The sequence below is a fragment of the Lonchura striata genome, chromosome 7, assembly GCF_046129695.1.
Source record: "Lonchura striata isolate bLonStr1 chromosome 7, bLonStr1.mat, whole genome shotgun sequence".
Lineage (NCBI taxonomy): Eukaryota > Metazoa > Chordata > Aves > Passeriformes > Estrildidae > Lonchura > Lonchura striata.
This window is the reverse complement of record NC_134609.1, coordinates 11,093,697-11,120,479: the sequence shown is the minus strand read 5'-3', so window position 1 is coordinate 11,120,479 and position 26,783 is coordinate 11,093,697. Positions and strand designations below refer to the sequence as shown.

Here is a 26,783-nt window from a genome sequence, read left to right as displayed (position 1 = left end):
ACTTATCGCTGTCCAATCTATAGTCTAAAGGAAACAGAATTATGTATATTCTAAAACACAACCAACCAAACTCCAAAATCCACTAAAAGATAACTCTGTACCACATCATATCTTATGAGAAGGCAGAAATAAATTGCACAATTAATTGTTGCTATGTCTTAGTTGTTGAGGATGTAACTTGTTAAACATCATTTTAGCCTAATAGCTATAGTGTGCTATATAGTGTAACATTAGGGATTTTTAGTTGTATTTGGGTCATACCATGGTCAACAAAACTATCATTACTTTTATTGGAAGCGAGATGAGATTACTAAGCACAAATTTTATGAAAGGGTTTTTTTTCCCTGCCATCAAAGCTTTTATGTTGTTCTGTTTTTTGAAAACTCAGCTTATAGAATAATGCATTTTGAAGTATATACATAAACTTACCTTAAAAGAATGCTAACAATGTTACAAAATGAAGCTTTTCAAAAACATCAGAAGATGTTGAACTTCAGGGTGCCTTTGTAATAAAACAGTGAGTGAGCTTATGGGCTGCATTAATTCACAATGTCCATGTAGCTTCACTCATATCACACTTCTGCCATATAATAGGAAAATAATAACCGAATATATCCCAGAGATGGTTTTAGACATAATTCTGTTTTTCTTGGGGACACTGGAGGAATGAAGGAGTCAAAATGCAAGAAGTAGGAAATACATCAGATTGGACACTCTGCTTTTGTGTTGCGAGAAAGGGTAAAACTCAAAAACTCTCGATGAATGTAGAAATATTAATCCCCCTATCTTTCTCATATGAGTCTCCACAAGAATGGAAAAATGTAAATCATGGCCATTAGTTAACAGTAGGAAAGCAAGCCCAGAGTAGTTACATGAGCCTACAGTAGTATGAGATAACCAATTTTCATTGACTGCTTTTTTGGACTGATTTATCCTGCAGAGTTTCAAACACTCCAGCATGGGCATACTTCAGAAAAAGCCCTAACACTTTAATGTCACTCAGATGTTCTTAAGTTTTATAGCACTATATCACACTGTCATACTAATAATGTTCAAAAAAAAAGGTGTACCAGTGTATTGAATACATATGAATAACTTGCTTTTCAGATCCCTTTAACCTGTTTATATTTGGCTGTTAAGTATTCTTATAAATGACAGTATGAGAACTAGTTTGGAGATAGGAAAGAAGAATCCTAATTTGCAGCCGTTCAACTTAGGAATGGCAAATGACATAATCATTACTGTATTTCTTTCTGTAGGACTAAAGTACACACTTTATTGTACTTTACCTTCTTTCTGTCAGGGCTTTTTTTTCTGCTTGTTGCATAGCAGGGAGTGCTAGTGATGCTGTTTCTTGGGAGACATCTGAAGTTATTAGTTTGGACATTAAACACCCTATTTAACTCTTTGTGAATAAAAACAGGTGTAAGGGAAGCTACATATGAATAAAATGTTCCTCTGGCAAAACAGAGTAAAATTTCTGTACTACAGACAATCTTTCTCAGCTAAATTGATTCAGTTTGTATTCACATCGTATTGCTCTGGATACTTACTAACAAATATTTTGAGACAATATTTGAATTGTTAGCATCAAGAAAATAAGTTCTATGGATAAACTGTGAGCCAAATTTTCTGAAGGTCAAGTTGGAACAATTCTGTTACTTGGTTGAGATTTTTTGTTTGAAATTATTTGCTTCAGAAAACTGTTCAAACACACTATTTTGTCAGGAGAAATTATATATATATGCTTTTTTTTTTTTAAAGTAGACAATAGTTTATTTGACTTTGAAATATAGGATAATTTTATTTGTGTACATGCAGGGATACATGCATAGTGTGCTGCAAGCTGGAAAACAGATCTTTTTGATTAACTCAAATATTTTTATAACTTTCAGTTAATGAAAAAGTTAGGATTGCTATTATTTGAACATTTGTAAATGTTCAGTGCTCATTTAAGATGGGGAAATGCTTGTATACAAAGGCTTTATATGAAATGACATAATTAATTTGGTGCTTGGTGCTATGCCATATTTACTGGTTTGTGTTAGCAAATTATTTAATCAGTTGATCAATGATATTTCCTGTTTGTAACTAAGTATACATTTTAAGCAATTGACTCCTAAAATGGCACTAAGCTCTTTTATTATATGAAGAACTCATTTATAAGAAGCAGATCTGATGGGTACCTATAATGGTTCCAACATATTTCTTCCCATTTGTTTGGAGGTGGTTTCCAGGTATTATTTTGAACTTAAAATACTCTTTATTCAAAGAACAGGTCAGCATATATATGTATGTATGTGTATAAAAGATGTACTGAGCATATTAGTATAACTTAAACCTCTATTTTTTTAAAAGTCCATGTTGATTTTTTCTGTATGTAACTCACATATCAAGCAGTTTTGGCAATTCTCTGTTAAAAAGCTAAGGAAATCTTATTGAATAGTCCATACAGAAGTGCCACCTAACTGCAGTGAAAGTGATTATTTAAATAAACAAGTGATTTTAATATTTTTTTTTCCATATAAATACACTGTAAAAAAAGACATTTCAAAGATCAGCTATGGCAAACTGTCAGGTAAGCTATTTTAGCCTCTACAAAGAATCCTCACAAAACTTTCAGCTTCTGAGAAACCCCTGAAAAATATATTCTCTAAATACAAACTAGTCCTTTGAAGCTTTACGCATATAGGCAGTGCTATCAAAGCTAAATAAAGCCTTGAGATGATGCAGGTTGTGTGGGGCCAAGAAGGTTTTGAGATGCTCAGAAATACAAATACATATGGTAAGGTGGAAAACAGCCTAAACCCAGAGTCTGTCTCATGTTCATCTAGGATCTGTGCCACTGATGATCAGCTGGCTCAAAAGCTGGATAAGTCCTTTGGTATTTACATTGCACTGTGATGGATTTTAGCTTTATAACGTGGGGCACAAACCAACGAGCACATTGACTCATGTGCCTGAAATCTGAGACTGTGGTATAACTTTGTTACAATTGAAGATTAGATGTTACAAAATAGTCCTTCAGGGGCAGACAGCTGAGTTTTCATTGCTTTGGAAAATTATGTGCAAGTGATGGGTACTTAAGAACTAAGGGAATAAAGCAGACTCTAAAATTACAAAGTTTGAGAAGTTCACCAATAATCCTGTAGGAAACTGGGAGCTGAATTAGGATTTTTGAGATGTAAGTTTTCAAAGTCTAGGGAACAACCAGAATAAGACAATAATCTCTCTTCTCCTTTCCTCTGTTCCAGGGAGTTTTGTTTTTCCCTTCCTTTACAGTATAATAGTCCCATTTTGTCACTGTGGTCGGTAGCACTCCCTTTTTCTTACACACCATGGGATTTGGATCTATTATTTATCCATGGCAGATAACAATCTAGACCATGTCTGTACAAGAAAACATTGAACTGGTTTCAAAAGAATGACTATAAGCCTGGTGCACTTAAAACAGTTTGCCACCTCTTTAAGTTGTTTTTGTAATTTAGAAAATTCAGCTTGACTGATTGAAGAGATGATAAAGTCAATTTAAGTCACCCGGTTTAGGGAGATGCACTTGCAACTTTTCCCTCTAGACAAGGTCTTGCCTAGTAAGTAGGAGGATCAATGGCAGGTTAATGCAACTGGCAGTGTAAGAAGCTGGAAAACCCCCCTAAACTTGCTATTAGTTGTGTGGGCTATTTTGTAAACTATTTAGGCTGCGATTTTTTTTTCTTCATAGGTATCTCTAAAATGACAGACAACACTCCACTAAAATTAATCATAATAATGTAGATAATGATCTACTAAATTGTTTTCAATATAGTTATTCCAATTTTACATGAGTGTAGTACTGAATTGAATTTACTCCACTAAGGCAAATACTGTAGCAGTGGGCCGCTTGAGCCTTGAGCTGTATGTGTTCATTCTGGTGGGAACCACATGCTTGTAGCTAAAAGAGAGATAAAAACTAGATACAGAAAGAGGAGAATGTATTGCTTTGTTTAAAACTACAGTTCACATAGTACTTGTTTTTCTTGGCATATGTTATTTACTATATAATCTAATAGATAAATAAAGGCCCTGATGGTTTGAAGCATGCTGAGTGATGATCTGAACCAGCAAGTATGCCTGGATGGAAAACTCTTACTTAGAGAAACAGAGCTTTTATTCATCAGTGTAGGATCAGCTTATTTGCTGTGGCTGAAGGGTTTGATTCTTTTGTCTTACATGATATAAGGAAAATTAGATCATGCAAAGCAACAGAGTTATTCATTGGCCATCTATTGATTTTTTATGCATGTTGGCCCACTGACATTTCTAACACAATACATTAAAACAACAGGGAGGAAGAACATTTTTTTTTCCTCAGCTCTTTGCTCTGTGTTTCCTGTCCAGCAGTCACTGAAGAAGGAGGGATGGCTGTAGAGAAGGTGCAGTGCCACAGCTGTACCAAGAATTTATTCTGTTGATACCAGGAGGTAGAGCAGCAAGTACAGTATTGGTTTCTGCTGTGTTGCTGAATAAACTCAAGGAAGTGGTTTGCAGTGAGGAATACATATCCTCCTGAAACTTATTTCCCTTCACAGCATGTGCCTCCGCTTTCAGCAAGAGTGAGTTATGCTATATTAGCAATAAAGGGGAAAAATTAGCCAGATTTTTAAAGGTGCTTAGGCAGCTGAAGAGGTAGGTAGATGACTAATAGGATTTAGGATCCAGGCTTGGGAAACCTCTAAAAGTGTAATATAAAATTCTAATAGAAAACTAGCTCCTCTAGTTTGCCTGAACAGTGATAACCTACCATCATGCCATTATTTTAATTAGTAAATTCTTGTGTCCTGGAAAGACTAATTTGACAGGGTTTTCTGATAATTCCAAAGGTATTTCTGGTTTCCACACAAATTGTCCAATTGTCCTATGTTCTAGAGACAAAAAATTGCTATAAGAATATGGACCTTTCCTGAAGATAGCATTTTTTTTTTCCTGCAGGAGTTGCTTTAGGAGTGACATACATCTCTTCAAAGGCAAATTATGCTTTATGCCACAAATTAATGAGCTGCTTACTAGTTGGAAAGTCAGTACAGATAATGTTCAAAGTAATCTAGTGCCTTATGGGAACTGAAATCTAAGGCGGGATCCCTCTGTCAGTGTCACAGATCGGCTATTTCCATCTCTTCCTGCCATGGCTATTCCGGCACCGTTAGAGCCCAGCACGGGGTGCAGCCCCGGCGCTGGGAAGGGCAGGGAAGCTGGGGAGGTCTGGAGAGCTGAGGGAGCCGGGGTTGTTTAGCCTGGAGAAGGCTTGGAGTAAGGATGGGGGCAGCTCCAAGGAGGGTTTAGAAAGGTGGAGGTCGGCCTCTTCTCTCAGGTAGCTGCCGACAAACGCACTTCAATCTGGGCCAGGGGAGATTTAGGTTGGACATTAGGAGGAATTTCTTAGCAGAAAGGGATTAAACGTAAGAATGGGCTGCCCAAGGAAGTGGTGGAGTCACTGTCCCGAGGGGTGTTAAGGAAACACTGAACGTGGAAGCACGGAAACACTTCATGCCATGGTCGAGTTGGCGTGGTGGTGCTCGGTCCTAGGTTGCACTGGATGGTCTAAAAGGCCTTTCCCAACCGAGGTGGTTATGTCAGGCGCGGCAGTCGCTGTGTGCCGCTTCGGGCTCGCGTTCCAGGCAGGATGTGGCAGCGGGGCGGCCGCCGGACAAGGATGACAGTGCCCTGGTCACGCGGGCCGCGGCAGCCTCCCGCTGTCAGCCGCCCGCGGGGCCGCCCGGGGCCGTGGCTGCGCCCTCGGCCCGGCCGCGGCAGGCGGCGGGAGCTCCGCGCTGCCGCGCCCCCGGCCCGGCCGCGCTTCCGCCCGCGTCAGCTGATCTGCCCGGCAGCGGCCCGGCCCGCGGAACCTCGGCGCGGGCGCCCGCAGCATGGCAGGGGCCGTGGTGAGCGGAGCACAGGTAGGTGTCCGCGGCCCCACCTGCGCGCCAGCTCGCCCCGGCCGGCGCGTCCCCGCCCCCGGCACGGGGAGCGGCTGCTCCAGCTCCGCGCCGGCGGCCGCCTCTCTGCCGGTGCCGCTCCGGGTCGGGGCGGCCGGCGGACGCGCACGGGGCCGGGTTTAGTTTCCAGCCGCACCGCGCCACGGGACGCCGCGCAGGTATCGCCTCTGTCACCGCAGCGCTGTCCCGAGGCCGCCGAAGGGAAAGGGCTGAGGAGCGGTCCGGGGCTGCGCTCCGAGTCCCGCGGCTCGGGGGTGCGCTCCCAAAGCCGGCGGGCGCGGAGCGCGGGGCCGGGGCAGGGCTGCGCTGCCCGGCGCCGCTCCCGTGCGGCGGGCGCGCCGCCGGGGCTCCCGCGCAGCGCGCTCCCAGCGGGATGTGCTGCGGCTCGGCACGGCGCTTGCTCGGTCCGGCTGGGGGGGCCGCCGGAATGGGCTGAAGGAGGAGTGAAATCTGCTAAGTGTTGTTCCTCCTGAAACCGCCTGTGTGTGTTTCGGGGTGGTTAAAGAGAAGTTGGGAAATACAACACATCCTGCTGACTTTTGCCCAGCGCCTTGTATAGCTGCTGAAAAAATTTTTTTCTGAAACTTGATGACATTAGTGATGAACCTGTGGTTACAGTCAGAATATTTTTTTCCCTCCTAAAGAGAAGGAAGCTTGTCTTATTTTTGAAAATGGTTTGCCATTAAACCAGGGTGGTCCCCATCTAATCGCTTCTTTAATCTGGTCACTATTTCTGTGTGGAATTCATGTGAATATACGTGTGATATGAAGGCAATTAATTGGCTAATTTTGAAGCTGCTGCAGGAAACAGTTCCTGTGGTCTCTGTGGTGCACCCTGGCACTGAGTGACACGCTACCTTCTTCCCTTGAGCATGCCTTGAGTCCCTTAATTTGGCTATGCGCCCAGCATACAATCTTCTATCAGCACGGAGTAAAATGTAATGCTCAGCTGACTGGAAATATTCTCCAGATATAATTCCCTTCAATGGGAGAGAAAATACAGTATTGAGAGTTCATACGTGACCTTTTTGGTGACATTCCTTAACAAAGACGTTACACTATGGGTTATTAAGATGACACTGTCATTGTAGAATGATCACAAAGACTAAATGGTGATACCTTCTGAAACTAAAGCAGAAGAGAGGTGCAACTGCTATTGATAGTTAACTTATGTTTTAAATATTTTGTAGCAACATATATTTTTCATTAATTGCATACAGTGTGTTGAAGGGTCTGCAAGAATATATCAGGCCTCTATAGCCTATCTGATGCTGGCCTTTGTGGGAAACTCTGAACATTTTGGTGGGGTATTGAATGGGCCACCAGTAATAACTGACTGACCAACCTTCAGTGTATCTGAGTTGGAGAATTAGGCCATGGAAACCTCTACATCCAGTTTTTAATCCTGTCTATGACTGGTGTAGGAAAATCTATGGAATCTACTGTTACTGATGTGTCTTGCAGCCCAAGAGCTGGAGTATTGGGAAAAGTATGTTTGCTCTCATCTCTCAGTGGTGATATCACTGGATATGTACTTGGAAGCTCATAGTCATTTTGGGGGTATTTGAAATGGAAGCAAAAGGAAGAAGACTGAATTATGTACATTTTATTGTTTCCTGAGTAAATTATTTTGAACTGAAGCAAATAAAATGAAAAAATGTTCTTCTTTCTTCTGTCTACTGACTTCTTGTTTTATATTAGCATTGTATTGTAAGTGTGCTGAAGTGGATTCTGTGGAAGTAAAATGCCTTTACAAGGTCTCAGCATTGAAAGGCCATGATAACAATATGTCATCTGCAAATATGCCTGTGAATAATCTGTTTGCACTAGTTGTGTAAATATATTTGAATATTATAACTGTTCAAAGGCTGAACCTTTGAAACATTTTACGTACTTTGTCTCCTGTGTGCTCTAAATTACATTTGTATCAATATTTTTCTTCAATTTCTATTCTTGTGGCTAGGGCTTTGATGTCCAGGTAAGTTTCTGAAGCACTGTACACACACTGCAGGCAAGAGTCTCCTGCTCCTTCTCAGCCATTGCTCCCTGGGTGAAAGGCCAAGTGAGGGTCTGTGCTCTTGCTGTGTTTGTTGTAGCTCCTCAAGACAGTCTTGTCCTCCCAGTGTTAATAGGCATCATATTTAGTCATTTCTGTTTCAACATGTTACATTGAACCAAATGCTTAATCCAAAGTATTAAGCTGTTAATGTGAGGCCTTTCAAAGAGTTTGCAAGCATTAATTGAAAGAAATCTACCATTCAGTGAAGAATGACATGGTTCTTTTGTGTATACCTTTGTGTATGCTGTAAAACACATTGTGGTTATGTTAGACGTAAACTGGAGGAAAAGCTTTACATATTTAATTCAATAAATTCTGCAAAACATTTTCTGTTATATCCAAACCATTAGGATGCCAACGACCAAAACAGTTCCTTTGCCTTTTATTCTTCTATTTGCTCAAGTTGTGTGTATATCTGGTAACAGAACATACTGCAAGAGCAGGTCTGATTTAGCAAGGGGAAGAAGTTGTTAAACTGAGCTTCAAGCTACCTGTTTTCTGCTCATAAAATTATTTCACTGTTGTCAGCTTTATCTGTTGAAGTTATTGAACAAAATGAATTAAATGGAATGCCATATAGTATTATCAGATGCAATCATTTTTAGAGCGTAGGAGATCAGGATGACTTGCAGAAGTACATACTGTCAGTCTGCTCTGCAGAGGAGTCTCTGTTTTAACAGAAGGTGGAATACTATCAAAACAATTTTGATGGATTTTTTGCATATTTTTCATCCAGCATATTTTAGACTAGTGGAATTGGTATTGAAATTGACTTTATAATTAAACAAGTGGATAATAACAGTGTTGTATAGATAGTGGTCTAACATGGTTCTTAACTTGCTAGTTGGTCATTAAGGAAAACTTAATATTTCTGCTGCACAAAATCTGAAATATCTGTATTTTGAGCACAGAAGGGATGAGCCAATATAGATGTATAGAATTCTTGACAATAGTTTTGCAAAGCTTTGTGAGATTTCTTTGAATAAATCAAACCAATGACTTGTAAAACAGTACAGCAGAAATAAGAGAAAAAATGCAGCTGCTTTACTTTGTGTTCTTCTGGAAATATTATCAACTCAATCCTGACTAAAAACAAATAAAAACAAACAGAATCTGAGTAGACTGGTTTTTGTGCTGCCACTAATTCTTCCTGTGTTTGCTAAAGATGAGTTAGATGGGCTGGTATGAAAAGGAGTACACGTACATGAGGGGTAATGAGAAGCCAGAAATCTTTTTCATGGCTGTCTGAGAAGAAGCTGCATGCCTCATTTTGATGGTCATGGGCAGCCCTCTTGCTCTATCTCTAGTGTGTTACTGGGAGTAATAATCTTCTCAGGGAATGGTTAGGATGGATTGACCATACACTGCTGAGGTTTTTCTGCACCTAAATTTAGAAAACAACTTTTGTTTGTTGTATATGAAGGGCCAAACTGGAAGATCCTTTGGATGGCTTCTGATCCTTCAAACAAATTTCTTCTGGAGCATGTCAGAATGGTAATGTGAAGTAACATTAGATCCAAGTATTAATAGTGAAATAGAAGAAATGTGGTATATTTAGTCAAAGTATTTTACCTGCAAGGAGACAAAATGTACATAGAGACTATAGATGTAATAAATATTAAGTTGGTGGTATCAATAGGAAAATGAGTTTGTGTGATAGATTTTATAGCTGTAAAACTTAGGTAGTTTAAAGCTGTAATGCCAAGTCATTGTATTGCACGTTATCATTTTATCAATGAGACAGAATCTGGACAGGGAACTAAATCTACTCATGAAATGTTTCCTTGTTGCTTCTATTTCTCAGGTGTCCTACATTAGTCAGGACTGTGAAGAAATTCCAGAATTCCTAGGAAGAAAATATGGACACATGGCAAAAAGGCTAGATCTTAGCTTCAACTTGTTAAGGTATGTGGCAGTATATAGATTTTTAAGTGCAATGTGGAATTCCAACTCCTAAAATACACTGTTTTTTTTTTTCAAAGTAGGAAAATGTTTGTCAGGTACATTTAATTGTTGTCAAGTGGACAACACTATTTTATAAGTAATGTTTATCTCCTTTTCTCCCACACTTGAAGCACAAATAACCAGGTGAGTCTGGCAAGCTAATATGTGTTAACAAATGATGCCCATTGATAAACTTATGCTTTGTTCTCTACTTAAATTGGAAAATAAGCGTTGTTACCTGAAGAAGTGAAGAATAGGATCAAAAGTGAGTTTTCCTTAACCAAAATACAAGTAAGTATGTGCTTCTCTCCCTTTCTAAAAATTTTATTTATAGATTTCTGGTTATTACTATAAATACTTTATAATGCTCTTTTCCCAGATGATGTGTTTTATTCTATAATTTTATTTTTGTGCATCTGTGTAGTTAAGTGCTAAAGCTAAGTGCAGTTAGAATTTTTAATTCCTTCTAAGTATTTTAATATATGAATTGGTTTAGGATTCTGCAGTATTGCTGTGAGCTACTACAGCATCCCATTTCATTTAATCCTTATAAGAGAGCCTGCTGAGGTTCAGCAGAATATATTTCAGGTTGAAAAATGTGGGTAAGTATGGAGAAAGTATTTGAATGCAATTGTCTGTTTAATAAAAAAATAGGTTTGTGAGGGGAGGGTTGGACTCAACTCATTTTCCTTTTGTTTTCTTGGGGGTAAGCTCACAGTATGATTGTGAATAGTACAAAAAGTAGTGTGCTGATGCCTTGTTTTCCTAGAAGAAACAACCGTTGATTTTAACTTACTTAACACTCACAAATGTTCTTCTGAGCCTCTGTCAACTCTGAAAGACTGAATCATACATGTAAGAGGTGGCCGAGCAAAGGAGACACTAAATCTGTGGATTGTTGTCTTATACTATGATTCTCTACCATTGGATATTGTAGCCAGAAAAGAGTTTTGCTGGGGGAGGGGATCAAATAGTAATTTTTTTTTGTTTTTGTCAAGAAGGTCTGTATGTGTATTAAGATTTAACATGTTGACAAGACTGCTCCTTCTTTACATTTCTGGGAAAAAAAAGTGTTTGTCTCTTTTAGTTAATGCGTGATTTGAAAAACAATTCTCTGAATTTGTTTCATTTCATAAATTAAAATAATAACATTAAATTTGGATGTAAAGTACCACTTTAAAACTCTGATCATATTTTCATGGAGAGCACAATTGGTGATGCATTTCTGAAATCTGTGTTTTCTTTCCTTCTTTTCTTCTCTACTCAAAACACTTAGCCTGTTTTTCAGAAGGGATATAATTTGGTTTTATTGAGGTTTAGGGAAGAACAATCAGCTTATTGATGTAGGAGAAGTTGTAGTTGTAAATCTGTAAAAGTATTTTAAGACAAGAAATCAGATTTGGGAAAAAGGAGAAGTGGATTTTTTTTTTTCCCTTTGGGAAGCTAACAGTAAATGGGATGAGAGCAGTAAGGGTTCCTCATTTGAGTAGTGCTTAGATTTACTAAGCATATAGAAACTAAGAGTGAAGAATTTATGGTACACTAGCTGTTCACAGTGGTCTGCACTCATATGTAAGCCCTGTACCTGCATATTATTGAGAGAGATAAGATACAGAATCAATGTCATAACCTTAAATGAATGTGAATATAGAATAATGTCTTGGGCAGCTGTTGAAGCAAGTGTAAGCAGTGACATCTTCTTTAAACAGGTATCATTGCTTAAAAATCTAACAGTGTTTTAGTATAGGGATGAGTTTTATGATTTCCATCAGTAAATGCTTAATTTGAAAAGTTTAATATGTTGTTTTCAGTGAGGCAACAATGCCTACAATTAATGTTCATTTAATTAAATCCTCATTAAAAGGAGTTTGGTTTTTTAGTATAGTCTCCTTGGTAAAGGTGTGAGTTGAATGAAGAAGACCAACGGTGATGAAAATATAGGAAAAGATGAAGAGAATAGTGTGTTTTGCTAGCACTGTAGTTATTTGCAGTAAAGATGCTAGGTTTCATTATAATTTGATTTATCATTGGATGAGAGTTTGTGGGATTTTTTTGAAAGGAAAAAAGAAAACCAAATGTTCTCATGTGTGATGGTTTTGTTACTCAGATTTCCCTGGTTATTTTCTTTTTGCTTGGGATGTTTCCATATAACAGAGGAGGGGAGAGTTGTCAATAGTTCTTTTGAGCTGGCAGCTTAATACAGAGGAAAGTGTACATTTTTCACCATTTTTTTCCTGACTTCAGAGTTCTTTCCCAGGATAGAACTCCTTCCTCATTCTTAAATAAAATGTAGGGGGTATGTAGATGCTTAATTATCTTTGCATCAGATGTGGTATATTTAATAACGGCACTTGATCCATAATCACAAACAGCTGCTTTTGTGTCTTTCTTGTTTGCCTTTTTCCAAGAGCTAGTGTCTCTCCTGGATTACCCTGAGCAGTACATGGATCCAGCTCTTTCTGCTGGTGGTCGAAGTGACTGCTGCCTGTTGCAGTGGTTACACATCTCCCCTTTTCCCTGGAAGGGAAAGGAAAGAAAGAGGTGAAAGGTACAAGGGAACTTAAATGTGTATTTTGGGAAAGAGGAGGAGTAACAGCAATTTGTTGTGTGTGAGGCAAAGGGAAAAATGTGTGTGTCCTTAAAAGATGCTGGTGTAATTGGCAGGATGTGGTGCCACTGGATTGCCTCCTGTACATGTCTTTGGCTGGTGGAAATCCTTCAATCCCAGACAACTGTAGTCCACTTCTGACTTACTCTTCTCATGCCTTTTCCATTACATTGATTTTGTTTGTATACTTTCTAATATCCTCTGTTTCCTTTTGGGGCCAAGGATGGGGTATGAAGAAGATGGAGCCAAACTCTTGTCAGATGACCAGCAAAAGAACAAGAAGCAGTTGTCACAGCTGCAGCAAGGGGATTTCCAGCCACCTCAGGGAAGGTTGAGTGGAAGAGGTGCCTAGAGAGGCTGTGGAATCTCCACCCTGGGTGATATTTAAAATGTGACTGGACAAAACCTAACTTCTGAAATCCCCCTTTTCTGAGCAGGGAATTGGACTAAATGATCTCTAGATGCTCCTTCCAACCTAAATTATGCTGTGATTCTGCAGCTTTATTGGTGTGATATGGCCTGAATTGTCGTAGCTCTTTTGATTTCATAGTGATTTTCAGCTGTTTTAGAAATGAACTGTTTACACTGTGTATTTTCAATAAGGCATGTTTCAGGAGCAGAGATGTTTTGCTTTGGAAATCTGCTCCCAAGCCTCTCATGGCAACTGTATTTGATAGCCTTCCCTAGTAACAGAGTCCTTTCATAATATGTGGAAAAACATTCCCCTGTTCTCATTTTGTGAAGGCATAGAGTATGGGAAGGAGAGACACTGATGTGTGAAGGCTAGTGTTACCTGGAAACTTTGTAAAGGATTTCAAGGTAGAATGAAAAACTATTGTTTATCATGGAAAGTTAAAGATTTCATTAAAAAAAGAAGAAGGTAAGTAATAATCACTGGTGAAGGAAAGAAAGCAGTAAGCGAGTAGGAAGGATGTAGTAGAGGTAGAGAGTAGAGAATTGGATGAAATACAGAGATTTTAGTTTAAATGCATTGTGTGTGCATTTAAACGAATCTAGAGATTTTTAGTTCAGATGCATGCTATCTTGTGTGAAGAAAAAAAACCCCAAACAAAAAAAAACCCCAACTTGTTCAGGGCTTTTTTTTACTTGTCCTAGATGACTTTGCTCAATTTTTTATCCTTTCACATTAAAGGCTAAATGCACTCCAGTGCTTGAATAACAGATGTCAGTGGCTTTGTACAAACAGTGCCATGCTTTTATAAATTACATCTACACTTCAGTTCATGAGAAGTCCATCTTGTGATTTTGTCCTCAGTAGTTTTAAACATGTGAGTTATTTTCCTTTTTCTTACGGTGATTTCTTCTTGGTCTAAGCTTTGAGGTGAAAGGGAGAGTGAATCTTTAATCTTGGCCAATGAGGAAGGATTAATCCAATAATTGAGCTCACGGAGATACAAATATCTCTTCCCTCTCTCTAGGGTGCAGATTATTTCTGCTAGGAGTTTGAATAATTTGCACAGTATGTGCTTGTGCATAATTTCCACTGTGTGATGAAGAAGGTGCATGTATGAAAACAGTCCCTTGAACTTCAAGCCTAGTCTGGAATGTTCCTCCATGACTTTTGTGAGGCTGAGGCTTTGTAATATCTTCTCTGTGGACTAGGTATTGTTCTTTCTCTCTTCTGCCTCCTGTTTTTTGCCTGGGGGAATATGCAAGTGGCAGCCTGAAAATGGGCTTCAGTTTTTACAGGGCATGTTCTTCTTTGTAAGTTGAGTATGTGAAAGAAAGGCTTTTTTTATTTTTCCTAACCACCTTCCTGATCTGTGCAGCAATAAGACATGCAGAACAGGGAGATGAACAACAAAAGAGAGATGGAAATAAAAGCCAGAATTCAAAACAAAGCATGACATATTTTTAAAGCCTTTAGACTCATCTTTATAGCACTTTAAAATTTGAAGGAAATGCACTATTGTTAAAACTTTTTGATGGCTTTATTTATAAGGTAGAAAAATATTTTCACCATAATTGGGTAACTCTTAATCGTAGCAATTGCATATTTATCAGTATGAGGGGCTGTTATTAATGTAGCTGTCATGCACAAACACATTTCTGCATTAAATCCATTTAGTATGTGCATTATTCGGTCTAGAGTGTCACCAGGACATCAAAGCCCCCTTAGGCATAAGAGCACAGTGCCCTGCTGTGGCTGCAGAAAGGGCTTGATCAATAAATGTAACATGTTAATGCAGAGCAAATAGAATAAAAGATTTCTTTGACAAGACATGAAAAATCACCTTGTGGCAGCTGGCATGGTGATGCCATTTCAGCGGAGACACTAGCAAAGTTGATCTGACAAGTAAAGAGGAGAGATGATGGTTATAAGGTGCTTTTGTTTCAAACTTCTTTCTTGACCTGTCAGGTTTTGAAGGAGCCTGAATGGCCCTTTTTTGTCATGTGAAAATTGTAGTCTTAGGCAGTTATGAAGCAGTTATCTCTTCTCAAATTGTGAATGCTGCTGTTTAATTGATTCACTTAGCATTTGAAACTGTCACGCATTAATAATTGCTAAATCCTGTAGATACTGCTCCAGTGTGTCATGCTTAAATGTGTAGTTATCAGAAAATTAATATCCTTAATGAACTGATGCTTTCAAACTAGCATTGCATGAAATCTCTTTTGCCCTTTCATTTGCTGAAGGTATATTAGCCTGTTTTCAGAGAAACCCCTCCCGACACTTGTGTGGTTTTATTTATTTATTTTTTTGATGCCCAACAAATGCCAGCTTTGCTTTGGGTACATAGTGTGCTCAATGACAATAAATATAGTAATTATGCTGGAGTTGGTAATTAACATAATTATAGTCAATTACGACAAATACAGTGTAGAGCTAAATGAATGAGGGTGAGAAATTAGCAAGCTAATTGATTTACCTTACGTGCTGCTTTTTCCTGCAACTAACAGTTGCAGATTTTCTGCAGGAAAGAGTGTTTACAAATAGCTGATTGTGTTTTGAAATGATTCTGTCTTGTGGCTCTCACTACTGTTTCCCTTACACTGAGGTGAAGAGGATTGAAATATGGGGTAGTGGTTACGAGGAGAAAGGAGCAGCTTGGTCCCCACTAAATGCTTTGAAGGAAGATGTATGTACTAACTTTAATTTTAGATTCTTCTTCCTGTATTGAAAGGAGAAAAACCTATGTGATCCTTTACAAAAGATATTGCTAGAGAAATTTTGGACATATATTTTAATCCCCTTAGATGTGGCCTGAATTATCTAAGAAACATTTGTCTATGTGTTTATTGATGTCAGAGATCTGCAGAGCACTGGATAGCTGAAGGAAGAATTGTTCAAGGAATCTGAGTGTGTTGAAACAGTATGCCCTTGTTCAACCATCAGTTTCAATAATTTAAACCACTGGACCAGTTGGGATGCATAATATCATAACATTTGTGCACATTATAATTGCCTGTTTTGTTTCAAGATGATTTATAGTGTCTTGTCTGAAATAAGTGTATTGGAGCTATGAAGTTAATCTGTTTCACTCTCCTTGTTTTTTTATTTTCTTTCAAGCATGACGACAGTTTGCTATGTGAAAGAAGAATGTATATGTTTAAGTATTGAAGATTTTGTATTGCTCTTTTAAGAAAAATGTTGAGTAGTAGTTGAGATTTCTTTAAGAAAACAATAATTTACGAATGTTTGTAAATTTTATACTGGGTATTGTTTACTGTTTGAAGGTAAATGGAATTGTATAGAGAGACTTCAGCAAAGAGATAATGTTTTCCATGGCTAAGCAATCTGAAATTTATAAATTCTTGGTACTTTCTCTTCTACTATTGCAGTAAATGCATCAAGTTCAAATGAATAGGTGTGTAGTTTGAGGTGGGTACTCAAAGTTTACCCTTAAAGGGATGTCCTACAATAAACACAAAATGCTGTTTTTAAAATAATGTTGAAATGTTATGGATGTCTAAAAATACTTGTATGGTAACAATGCTAAGGGTGGTCAGTCTTTAGAAGCAATTCAGTTCCTAGAGTAATTTTGCTGAATTAAATATCTATAGATGAGGAATAATTGCAATTATTTACAGATATAATAATCTCTCTGTTGATGTCTTACATGCTTATTAATCACTGTGGACTACCGTATGTGTAATTATCTTTCTATTGGAAGAACTTTCTGTTGTACTAGGTGGACTGAAGAAAAGTATGTTGATGGATTCTTTCTACATGGGGTAATACCTAGGGAGTTGTATAAGATAAAATTTTATAGATGTCTAACTATTGGAAAACTAGAAGGAAAGCATCACTAGTAACAAAAACAATTACAAACTTCAGCTATTAACTCTACTTTGGGTAGTTGATAGACATCAAAACGAAATCTACTCCTTCCTCTCTTTTTCCCTCCTTTTCCCTCCCATCATGCCACCACTTTTTAAAAAGTGGCATTTCAACAGGAACCAGATGTGATCTGGCTAATGTATAAGAGAACTTCTTTTCCCCCACCTTAAAACTTGGTAAATACTGAAAGTATTAGGATGCACCTTGTCTCACATGCAACAACCATGCCTATGTTGTCTTGTTTTGTCAGCTTTAAATGTGATTATAGAATATTTGCCACTACAAAGCATTATCTGTGTGTGTTCTTGTGACTTGTATATTTTCCTGCTGTGGCTTAATTCTGGTCATTGGTTTATTGCTGATTCAAAGAGGACCAGTCAATGACTATTGTTAAAAATATCAAATTAATGAGTTATGGTATGCACTTAAATATCTCACTGATTTCAGCATATACCACCTATATTATATACTACTGATTTCAGCATGCTACACCATGGATGTAAGCTGTACTTTTTAATGGAAAAGTTATTTTTCCAAACTCAGTAATAGGTAAATAATAAGCAATATAACTGGTTTTATTTCAGTACGGGTGGCTGTTATCTTTTTTAGTCCCAGCAGCCTGTCTTTTTGTCCATTGATCCTTGCTGGACTTTTTATGGCCACACAGTCACTAACAGACTGTGAAAACACCGTTGTATATATACCTCTGACCCTCGTGCTGGCCATTATCCATTGATTTACAGTACCTGACAGGTCAGAACACAGGATTGTTTTCTGTTCTGCTTTCCTCAGGAAGGCTTAATATTGTGGAAGGAGTTGTCTTGACAATGGTGGTAGAATTGGGCAAAAACTTTTTACCTGAACCTTTGGCTTAGGGGACAGTGTAGGTTCATATTGTATACTGGAGAATTCTTGAGAGGATTGCTAGAGCTTGAAATCTAGTAAAAGAATTAAACAAACAGCACAATTTGGCATTAAGTAAAATAAGTTTGTGATCTTTGATTGTTACATCCTTAATTACAGCTGGTGAATATTGATATGCTGGTTGGTGAAAGTTGTTTTTTGGGGAAATCCATGTTGAAGGGTCTGTTGCAATTACGAGTAAAGATGAAATCTGTACTTCTGAACAAAGATGAGTTACAAACTGGGACTTGAACAGAGATAGAGTTTAATATTAAACATCCATTGACTCCAGGCTGTTGTTAAAACCTTTTGACAAAGGCAGAGCATTTCCCAGTGAACTGGTGTTTGCATCACATAATTTTTGTGTTTGAATGTGTAGGGAGTGAACTGCTTTTTCTTGATCTGAGACTGAAGTTAGATTTTGAAGTGATGTTGGGTTCTTTGGGTACCCAGAGCACTTAATTCACTGACACAGTCAATCCAACTCCTCTTATGAAAACCAGTCTTAAACTAAAATCAGTTTTTGTGTTGAATTCTGTTCTGAACTATAGGAATCTATGTTAGATTGAGAGAATATCAGTTACTAAATGGAAGACTATCACAGTCTATGAAAAGTATTGTCACTTGGAAGAGAAATAGTTTGATGTACTTGTTTTGGTTTTCAAAGAATGTCAGTAGATTGAAAGTAATGTCTTGGTGACTGCTCCTGCATAGTCCATCATTATCTGGATTTTAAGTCTGAGAAGTACTTTGTTGCAAGAGCATCAGGGGTTAAAGAAAAGGGCATGATAAAGAGCATATGTTAAGTATAGTAATCAGATGGATCATTCTTACTGTCTGATTTCCTTAATCTCTCTCACACTAAAATAGTATTTCCTCATCATTGCTGTTGTGAAACAAGAGCGAAGGACTGCAGACTGTGTGAGGACAAGGAACTTGGCTGAAGGGAAGAACTTGCATTAACCCTGGAATTACTGTCTCTGTCCTTTCCTCTCTGTTTTGTTGAAAGGTATCTTCTCACATTAATGCAATATAAAAGATTCTCAGCATACAGTTTCAGATATAAAGAACTTGACTAGTTTTGCTGAATCAAATCACTAAGGAGTGCCTCAGTCCTCCAGTGTTCAACAGAACTGCTGGTGGTCATGGTACAAAAAGCTACTTGGCATTTGGCAGGAAAATACTTATGGAGCTTCTGTTTATGCATCACTTGTCTGTTTTATGTGGTCTTGCATGGTTTGTTCCATTTTTGTGATCTAGCATTTTACATAAATCATCTTTACATAAATTATCCTGGAGGTGATTTTTCAGATTAGAAAGATCGTACCCAAACCCTTATCTCATGCAAGCGTGAAGAGTGAGGAACATCGAAGTGCAAAAGGGCCATGTATTTCTCTCAGGCTCTGGATTCAGCATGTCAAACCAGACATGCTATACAATAATTATACTGTCTTTAGGGTCATGGTTAATGCAGTGTTATAGCTCAGTTGCAGGCTTTACCCATGAACTGATGCATGCAATTATGTGATGTTTTATAATTTTTATTTATATTTTTGTTTTATTTCTCCTGGTGTTCCCTTTTGATGATGCTTACCTGAGTGAGTTGCTCACTGGTAGAGCTGAAAGATTATTTCCTTTCTTAATATTTTATATATTATTTTTAATTTAATTTACCTGCTGAGTCTATAAATGGAAGTGGTGAATGTTCTTTGTATAATACAGCCATTCTCATTGCTTGTGTTTGCAGGAAATTTTGCTATGGTGAGAGACTACAGTGGTAGAAATAAGTTTTAAAAGAACACAAGTAAGAGATGCAAAATATCTAATATTAGGGGGTAGTTTAATTTGTCCAAAAGTCAGGGAGGTTGATAGGCTCTTGCAGATTGGGCCTATAGTTCTTTTCAGGTGCTTAAGTGTGTGCTGGTTTTCCTGTGCAGTTGGTATATGAGATGTATTGGCAGATAGTAATGCTTGGATGTGTGCACAAGGCTAGCTCATTCTTTTTCATAGAAAGCATAGTGTGTTGGCTGCTGCTGACAGCTTACTGGCATTTAATGCACACACAGTGACACACACCCCCACACAAAAAATAACATCTTATAAATAAAGATCTTTAGGATGTATACATATTTTCTTCAAATATAAGTGTGGTTTATGAACTATATTTCTAATCTGTGTAAACTTGGGGGTGATGCTCAAATATTTTTCTACTTTGATTCAGCACTTGTGGTAGGACTTTGTCAATGATAACCTTTTCACTTATAGCCTTGAAGGAAGAAACATATTACTTAGAGGTTGCTTGCAAAAAACATTCAGTCTCTTGAGCGTAAAGTCTCTTAAAGTGCTGGGAAATGCAGCAGAACTGTCCTTGAACCATTTGAGATGTGTAAGGTCCAAGACTTACTGAAGTGCCATGATTCTTCAGGGCTACGTGGCCACAAAAGCTCTGGATGAGGATGCTGTATTTTAGATTCTCAGGACTTTCAAAACATTTTAGTTGAAGAGATAAGAAAAACTTATCATAGTTAACCTAGTTACTTAAGTGATAAAGTGTAGTGATTATTCTAAAGCACTTAAAGGCTGGAGGAAAAGTGTTCTAGACAGGCCAAGGATTAACAGTATATTGAATATTTGTAAAGCTCTGCTTCCAACATAGTTATGTTAAGATAATTTGACAGTCCAATGTGTGAATGTTCAAATCACAGCTGCTCAAGGATCTGAACACTTTCTACCTATTATATTGCATTTAATACACTCTGTATCTTGGACAGCAAAGTGCTTTGGAATAGCACAGAAACAGTCATATCTGAAGGTGAATATACTGGAATTGCTGTGGGAAAAAATTTCAAGTACTGTGTTTTCTAGGAATGGAAATGAAGCCAACTAAGGGAGAGGCTGTGTATGTGTCCAGTTTACTTTCTTCCCTCACTCTATTCTGCATTTTCTCCCCACTGCCTTCATCTCCTTAAATCAGCAGAAGGCTGCTGAAGGTGCTGCTGAGAGATTTGGGTGCAGGTGGAACATGAGGTTCCTGCTTTCTTGCCAGTGGTCTCTCTTTTGTTCCCTGTGTTGCTTATAATGGGAGCCAGCCATTAGCTCTGTTCATGTGCAGTACTGGTTCTAGTTCTACCAGGTGCACAATTAGTAAATTGTCTGCCAGTCTAAGTGGGGAATGTCAGAGGGCAGTTCAGTTTCTTTCACTGTCAGTTCTTTGGCTTCATTTTAAATAAGTCATATCAAATAGTCTCTTACTACCACTAATAAAAGGGCTTTTGAAATTTGGACGTACGTCTAATGAGAGTCTATCTCAACCTATTTAATTTGGGCCACTACTTTGTGACTGAATTATAGACTCTGCAGCCAGAGGTGGTTTGAAACAAGAGGTTCACCTGCATTTAAATGATTGAGCAGAAGAAAAGAAGTTTCTAAAATTAAGGATGCACTAATGCATTACTGTAGATTTTGTCTCACTTCCTAGTAATTTGTCAGTGAAGGAAGAAAGAACAAATGTATTGAGCTAAAAGTGAATGGACAAGTGTTTCTTTGTGTGTTTTAGTATAGCATATGAAAGTCTAGGTTGCTGTAGTCCTAGTATTTTAAAACCTAGTGAAATGGTGAAGTCAGATTTAAGGTAATCTTGCACTTTTTTTTTTTTTTCCTATTTTCTTTCTGTGTGGGGACATAAGTGCACTGGAAGCATTTAAGACTCATGTGGGTAGAAACTGTAGTACTGAAACCCATCAAGACAGCTGTTAGTTGTAAAGTTGATATTTGTATTTACAGCACAGCCTATAATATGGAACGAATTACTATCCTATAATATGGAATGAATAAATAATTCCTGTATTGTAGCAGGTGCACCTTAGTAGGCAGAATAGCATCAGAAATGATCAATAAGCTTCATTCTATACACAGAAAGATCACATGTTTCAGGTTCTCTGCCTTGTATTCAATGTACTGTGATGTTATAATCTAAATCGGGTTTTCTGTGTGATTCCCTGACTCTGTATTTCCAGAGTTCTCATTCTTAGGGGGAAAACAAAACTAGGGAAAAAGATTTCTGCACCCAAGTGAATGGAGTGAAACCTTATTCACACCTCTCTTTTCCCTAGTTAAAAAACAAAGAAAGTCTATAAAAAGATATGTAGGTACAAACTTATGATAAATGTTCCTAATATCAAATATTTGAACTTAAGCTCTATGTCAAGAAATTTACTCAATTAAATTATATTCTTCTTATTTTTAAACCACTTGCAGAAAATAATAGATATTTCTTTTCACTAGATTTTGTATGCTGAACACTGAGATTCTTGATGTTAAAATCTATCTCATAGACTAGAAATAACCTTATTCATATCATAGAGTGCATTCACATCTATGCATATTATGTAGAAAGCTAAGTGTTATTTATGCCCAACCTGTGCAGGTCTCTTTCTCTGCAAAATTTTAAAATCTGTCCTCATCTTTTGCTACAGAACACTTTGTGTGTGTATGTATTAATTAATTTAATTAATTATTTATGTTAACACCCTCATCTCTCTTAAAGTGAGCATTGGAATAGAAAACAAATTACTGTTGAAATTCCCTCTCTGGTGATTCCAGCGAATCCAACCACAACTAGTGTATTAAAAAGAGTAAACAACTCTCCCCCTCTTTTCCTCGTTGGTGTCTGTGTAGTAGAGATCTTTGACCCTATGTAAAGCTTTATTGTGTAAAGCTTTACATGAGAGACTCTTTTCACATTCTTGTGTGAGTCGTGCTAAGGCTTCATGTGCAAACTTGACAGTGCCTCTCTGTGTTTGACATCATAACTTTAGGATTTTATGTTATCTAAATATACTAAAATGTACCCTGTATCAAACTGCAGGTGCTGCTACACTTCTATTACAGCACAGTAACACTTGCCTCGTAAAAACTGAGGCTTGTGAAAGAGTTAAGCAAAGCAGCCAGAAATGGTTTTCAGCTTTTACTTTTCAGATACATCCTTTTAAGCATACCTACATTTACCTGCAATGGCAATCGTTTTGCATTTTAATGACAAATCAAGTATGCTAACTTGCATTTGAAACGAAAGTGCCTTAAATGTCTCTGGCTGTCAGAATGAGATGTTAGGAGCTTGATGAAAAGAGAACAAAGAAGACAAAGTATGAAGCCTAGATACAGAGCAAAATGAAATAAAACCTTGTATGGCCTGTCAGGGGTGTCAGTTGATATTCCTATCTAAAGCACATTATAGTATTACTTTGCAGCTCATAGCTTACTCATCTGTCTTTTTTAATTCATCACATTCTAGCCCACATCTTTTAAGTCCCATGTGTCAACAATGGAAGAAATCTGTTAATTGACAAATGAGTGTCACAAATGTGAATTGGTGCCTTTACATCAGAGGCAGGTAGTCTCTGTTGTTTTTTGTCGGCTCTATTATTGGCATAAGCCAGTGTAAGACATCTGTCTTTGCCAGAATGAGAGATGACAGCCAGAGAAGGGCTGTCATTGTTTTAGTGCATGTTCATTCTGCTGAGATACTGTATAAAGATAAAATGTCAGTTAAAAGAATATGAAAAACTATTGGGAGGAAGTCCTTAAATTACTTGGGAAGGGGATCTGGGAATTGGTGCCAGAATTGAAATCCGAACGTTCCAGTTTGCATCTATCACATCAATTTAAAAATAATACTTTCTGAGTAACTGGGTCAGTTTATAAGGCATTTAGGAAAACGTTATGTTGTGTTGGCATAATTAGCTCATAAGATGGAAAGAAAAACATATCTTCACAGGATATGAGTTTATTACAAGTTCATTTTTCAAACATGTATAGAATTGTCTCAATAAAATATGCTGTGTAGCATCTCTAGTGTTGATTTGCATCTGTTTTGAAATATTGAAATTGCTCTGTTCCAATTTCTTTTTCTGTTATAGTTCTATTTTAGATTGATGAATAACATAATGAAATAAAAAGCATAGCCAGCTGTGGGTTGATGAGACAATTAATAGGAAGAAAATTATTAACATAGTTTCAGGGTGTCTAGAGGGTGTACAGTATATAAAAGTTACTCCCAAATCACTAAATCCCTTTATTGCAATAAATGACTTTTTAATCTTGGATAGCACAAAAGAGAGGAGGAAAATGTTTTAATGGAGGTAGTAGAAAGAGGGGATAGAATTAAAATGTCATAAAAAGCTGCCGTTTTACTTCTTACTTTATATCAAAAGTCATAAGAAAGGCATATTGGCACTTTTATCTTCAGCAGCTCTTACAGGCAACCCTATGCTGTACAGGACACTCACTGTGTAGCACCCTCTTTCCCAAATGGCCTGTCACTTGGGTTCTAAATGACCTTGTCTGAACTTGAGGCATTTTGAGGGCTATGTTGACACAATCTGGTGAAGGACTAACTCTAGATCTGTGGGATGTCTCTGAACTGCAATTTATTAAAAGTCTTAAAGTTAGTTGGGTTTTGCATTTGAAATAGAACTGTCAATATATTAAATCTGAGATATTCTGAATTATGATATAGTTAATATAGGTAGAATTGTCATTCATAACTTCATAGAATTTGTGTTTTCTTTTTTTGATTTTTTTTAACTTGCATTTTGCAACTGAGTAGCAGAAAAAATATCAAACTTTTTCCTCTTCCCACCATCTAATGTGGTGCTCTCAAATTTTTTTTGTCTTTAACTTCTCTGTTTATCTCCAGGTATCTTCTGACTCTTTCACTTCCAGTCCATGATTAGTATCAATTGTAAATTTAATTATTGATACCAGTAACAGACTTTAATACTTCTAATACTTTAATACTTCTAATAGGTGCTAGTAATTTCATGAGTCTTCTGTGTTAGGGTCTAAAAAGCTGAGAATGAGTAGCATGCAGCTTTTTTTTTTTGTTTTAAGTATTTGGATAGAAGTATTGTTGCTCTGTAAATAGACTTCCTATAAAAAGAATACTAAGAGAGAAGGTTGTTTTTCTCTTGAAGGTCTATTTGTATTTTGTTAATTAAAAAAGCTAGTATTTTCAAAGTTATTTGGAATTAATTTTGCTAGACAATATTTTAAAATATTATAATCTATGAAAACCAAGAAGTGTTTGCTGCTTGTATATAAAGGTTTGTGAGCCTTGGATACCTGTAAGTTTTTAGTGAAAGCTTTGTTCTTTCATTTCCAGCTTTCATTGGTTCTAAGTAGATGTTTAGATTTCCAGTCAAAAGCCACGCTGTTGGTATCTAAAATGCCAGGCATGACTTCTCAGGCAGTTTTTCTTCATGTGCTTTGAAGTTCAGTTTCCTTTGAGAAGTGGGAAGACAACACTGCCTCCATTTTACAGATGGCAGAACTGAGTTGTGAGGAGGCTTTGTTGATCAACTGCACATGCCAAATATAATTAGCAGCTCTTCATACCAACTTGCATAAACCACTTCTGCATGGGGGCACAAGTAATGGCTGACACATGTCCACTTAACCAAATCTGGAATGATCCTACAGATAGTTTATTCTCATGTGTCACTTGGCTACACTTTTTATTATCTGATAGTGGATGCATCACAAGGTGGTGATACATCAGAGACTAAATAGAAAGATGTGGTACAGACTTAGAAGAAATTTTTGTTTCCTTTTGGTTAAATGATATATAACTATAGATATAACAAAGGTAACAGCAAAAAAGATGTGGGCTAAGACTGTATATTCTATTGGTGATTCTATTTCTTCTATTTCTTAATTTTCTAACTAAAAATTAAGAGATGATCGGAAGAATAAGTAGGGATGCCAAATCTGGTTTCTTAACAGAACTGAATTAATTTGATCATGAAAATTCATATGCAGGACATACAGTTGGACTTAGTTAGGTTACTACCCTGTTTCATGGCCAGTGCTTACAGGAAGATGCCATGAAGCTTGTAGAATTCTGCTTTGGGGAGCATGTGTTTATATGATAGTATTGTCACAGTTCAATTAGTTCTAGAAAGGGAAGATGCAGGAATATGACTACAGGGACATTGTACATGTGTGTGCTCATACCCTCTGGGTGATTCCCCTTCCGACTGCCAGCTGTCATACAGCATCTGAAACAGACAAAAATTTATTGGGTAGTATTTAGAAACATGTCAGTGGTAATGACTGGATCTCTGATTTCAATTATCACCTACTAAATTTAGGCTAATATAGTGCATTTGTAGACCTGTTGAATGCACTTGACATCATGTTTAAAATATTTGAAACTGCACTGGTTTTTGGTATCATATGTTGACCACTTTCTTTTTCCTATTCACATCTGGTCCATGGCAGCAGACATCCCATGTGACCTATAAAAACTTTGGTTGTGCAAGTTTGAGTTTCTTTTTCTTCTTCAGATTACATTTCAGCAGAGAAGACAGTAGTGTGAGACTACAATTATTTTAACAAAACACTGCTCTAAGTAATTCACCCTTTTTCCCCCACTCCTGTACAATCAGTGTGTAAACAGCATTTTAAGTTTTATTCCTATTGTTTGGCTTTTTTTTTAAATCCTTTGTCACTTGGGTGCTCTTAAAGCTATTTTAATAAAAAATTACCTGTAGTCACTATTTTTCTGTATCTGGGTGAGATTTCAGGTGGAATCTGATTATGCATAATTTTGTTTTTTTGTTACATTAGCAGAGATTAATGTTTGAATCCAAAGTACTGTGTTCTTTGCTTACTTTGCAAACATTTTATGTGCTCCTATTTCAGGACTATTGAGGGGGATTATTTAAAAACAAAAGTTTCTTTTCCTGAGTACTGCAGTACTTCATTGGAGTGCTGCTAAACAGTTTTCTGTCTTCTGATCTTGTACTCTTTCCATAGCCATCTTCCTCATACATATTTATTAAATTTACATGCTGATGTTTGCAACTCTGAACTTGCTTTCTAACTATTGAAATAGTAACTGTTGAAGTAATTTGTTTGATAGTACTCAGGAGTACTAATCACAGATTTTAGTTAGTGTCTTCCTGTTTTTGTGAAAATATTGCGAGCTTTTAA

At 37.4% G+C, this 26,783-nt stretch overlaps 1 protein-coding gene across 3 annotated transcripts in view; it reads left to right on the top strand.

Annotated features, from left to right (window-relative positions):
* The first annotated feature begins 5,827 nt into the window (after window positions 1-5,827).
* LRMDA (leucine rich melanocyte differentiation associated) overlaps window positions 5,828-26,783 on the top strand; it is a 606,948-nt gene continuing 585,992 nt past the window's right edge. The window contains exons 1-3 of one of the 3 annotated variants that reach the window (XM_077784574.1): window positions 5,896-5,933; window positions 9,455-9,525; window positions 9,836-9,936. In XM_077784574.1, coding sequence (XP_077640700.1) covers window positions 9,478-9,525; window positions 9,836-9,936 — 149 coding nt within the window. In that variant the 5' untranslated portion in view covers window positions 5,896-5,933; window positions 9,455-9,477. Of the gene's footprint in view, window positions 5,934-9,454; window positions 9,526-9,832; window positions 9,937-26,783 lie in introns of those variants that run through there. The other 2 variants (XM_077784575.1, XR_004148500.2) reach the window with 2 other exon arrangements.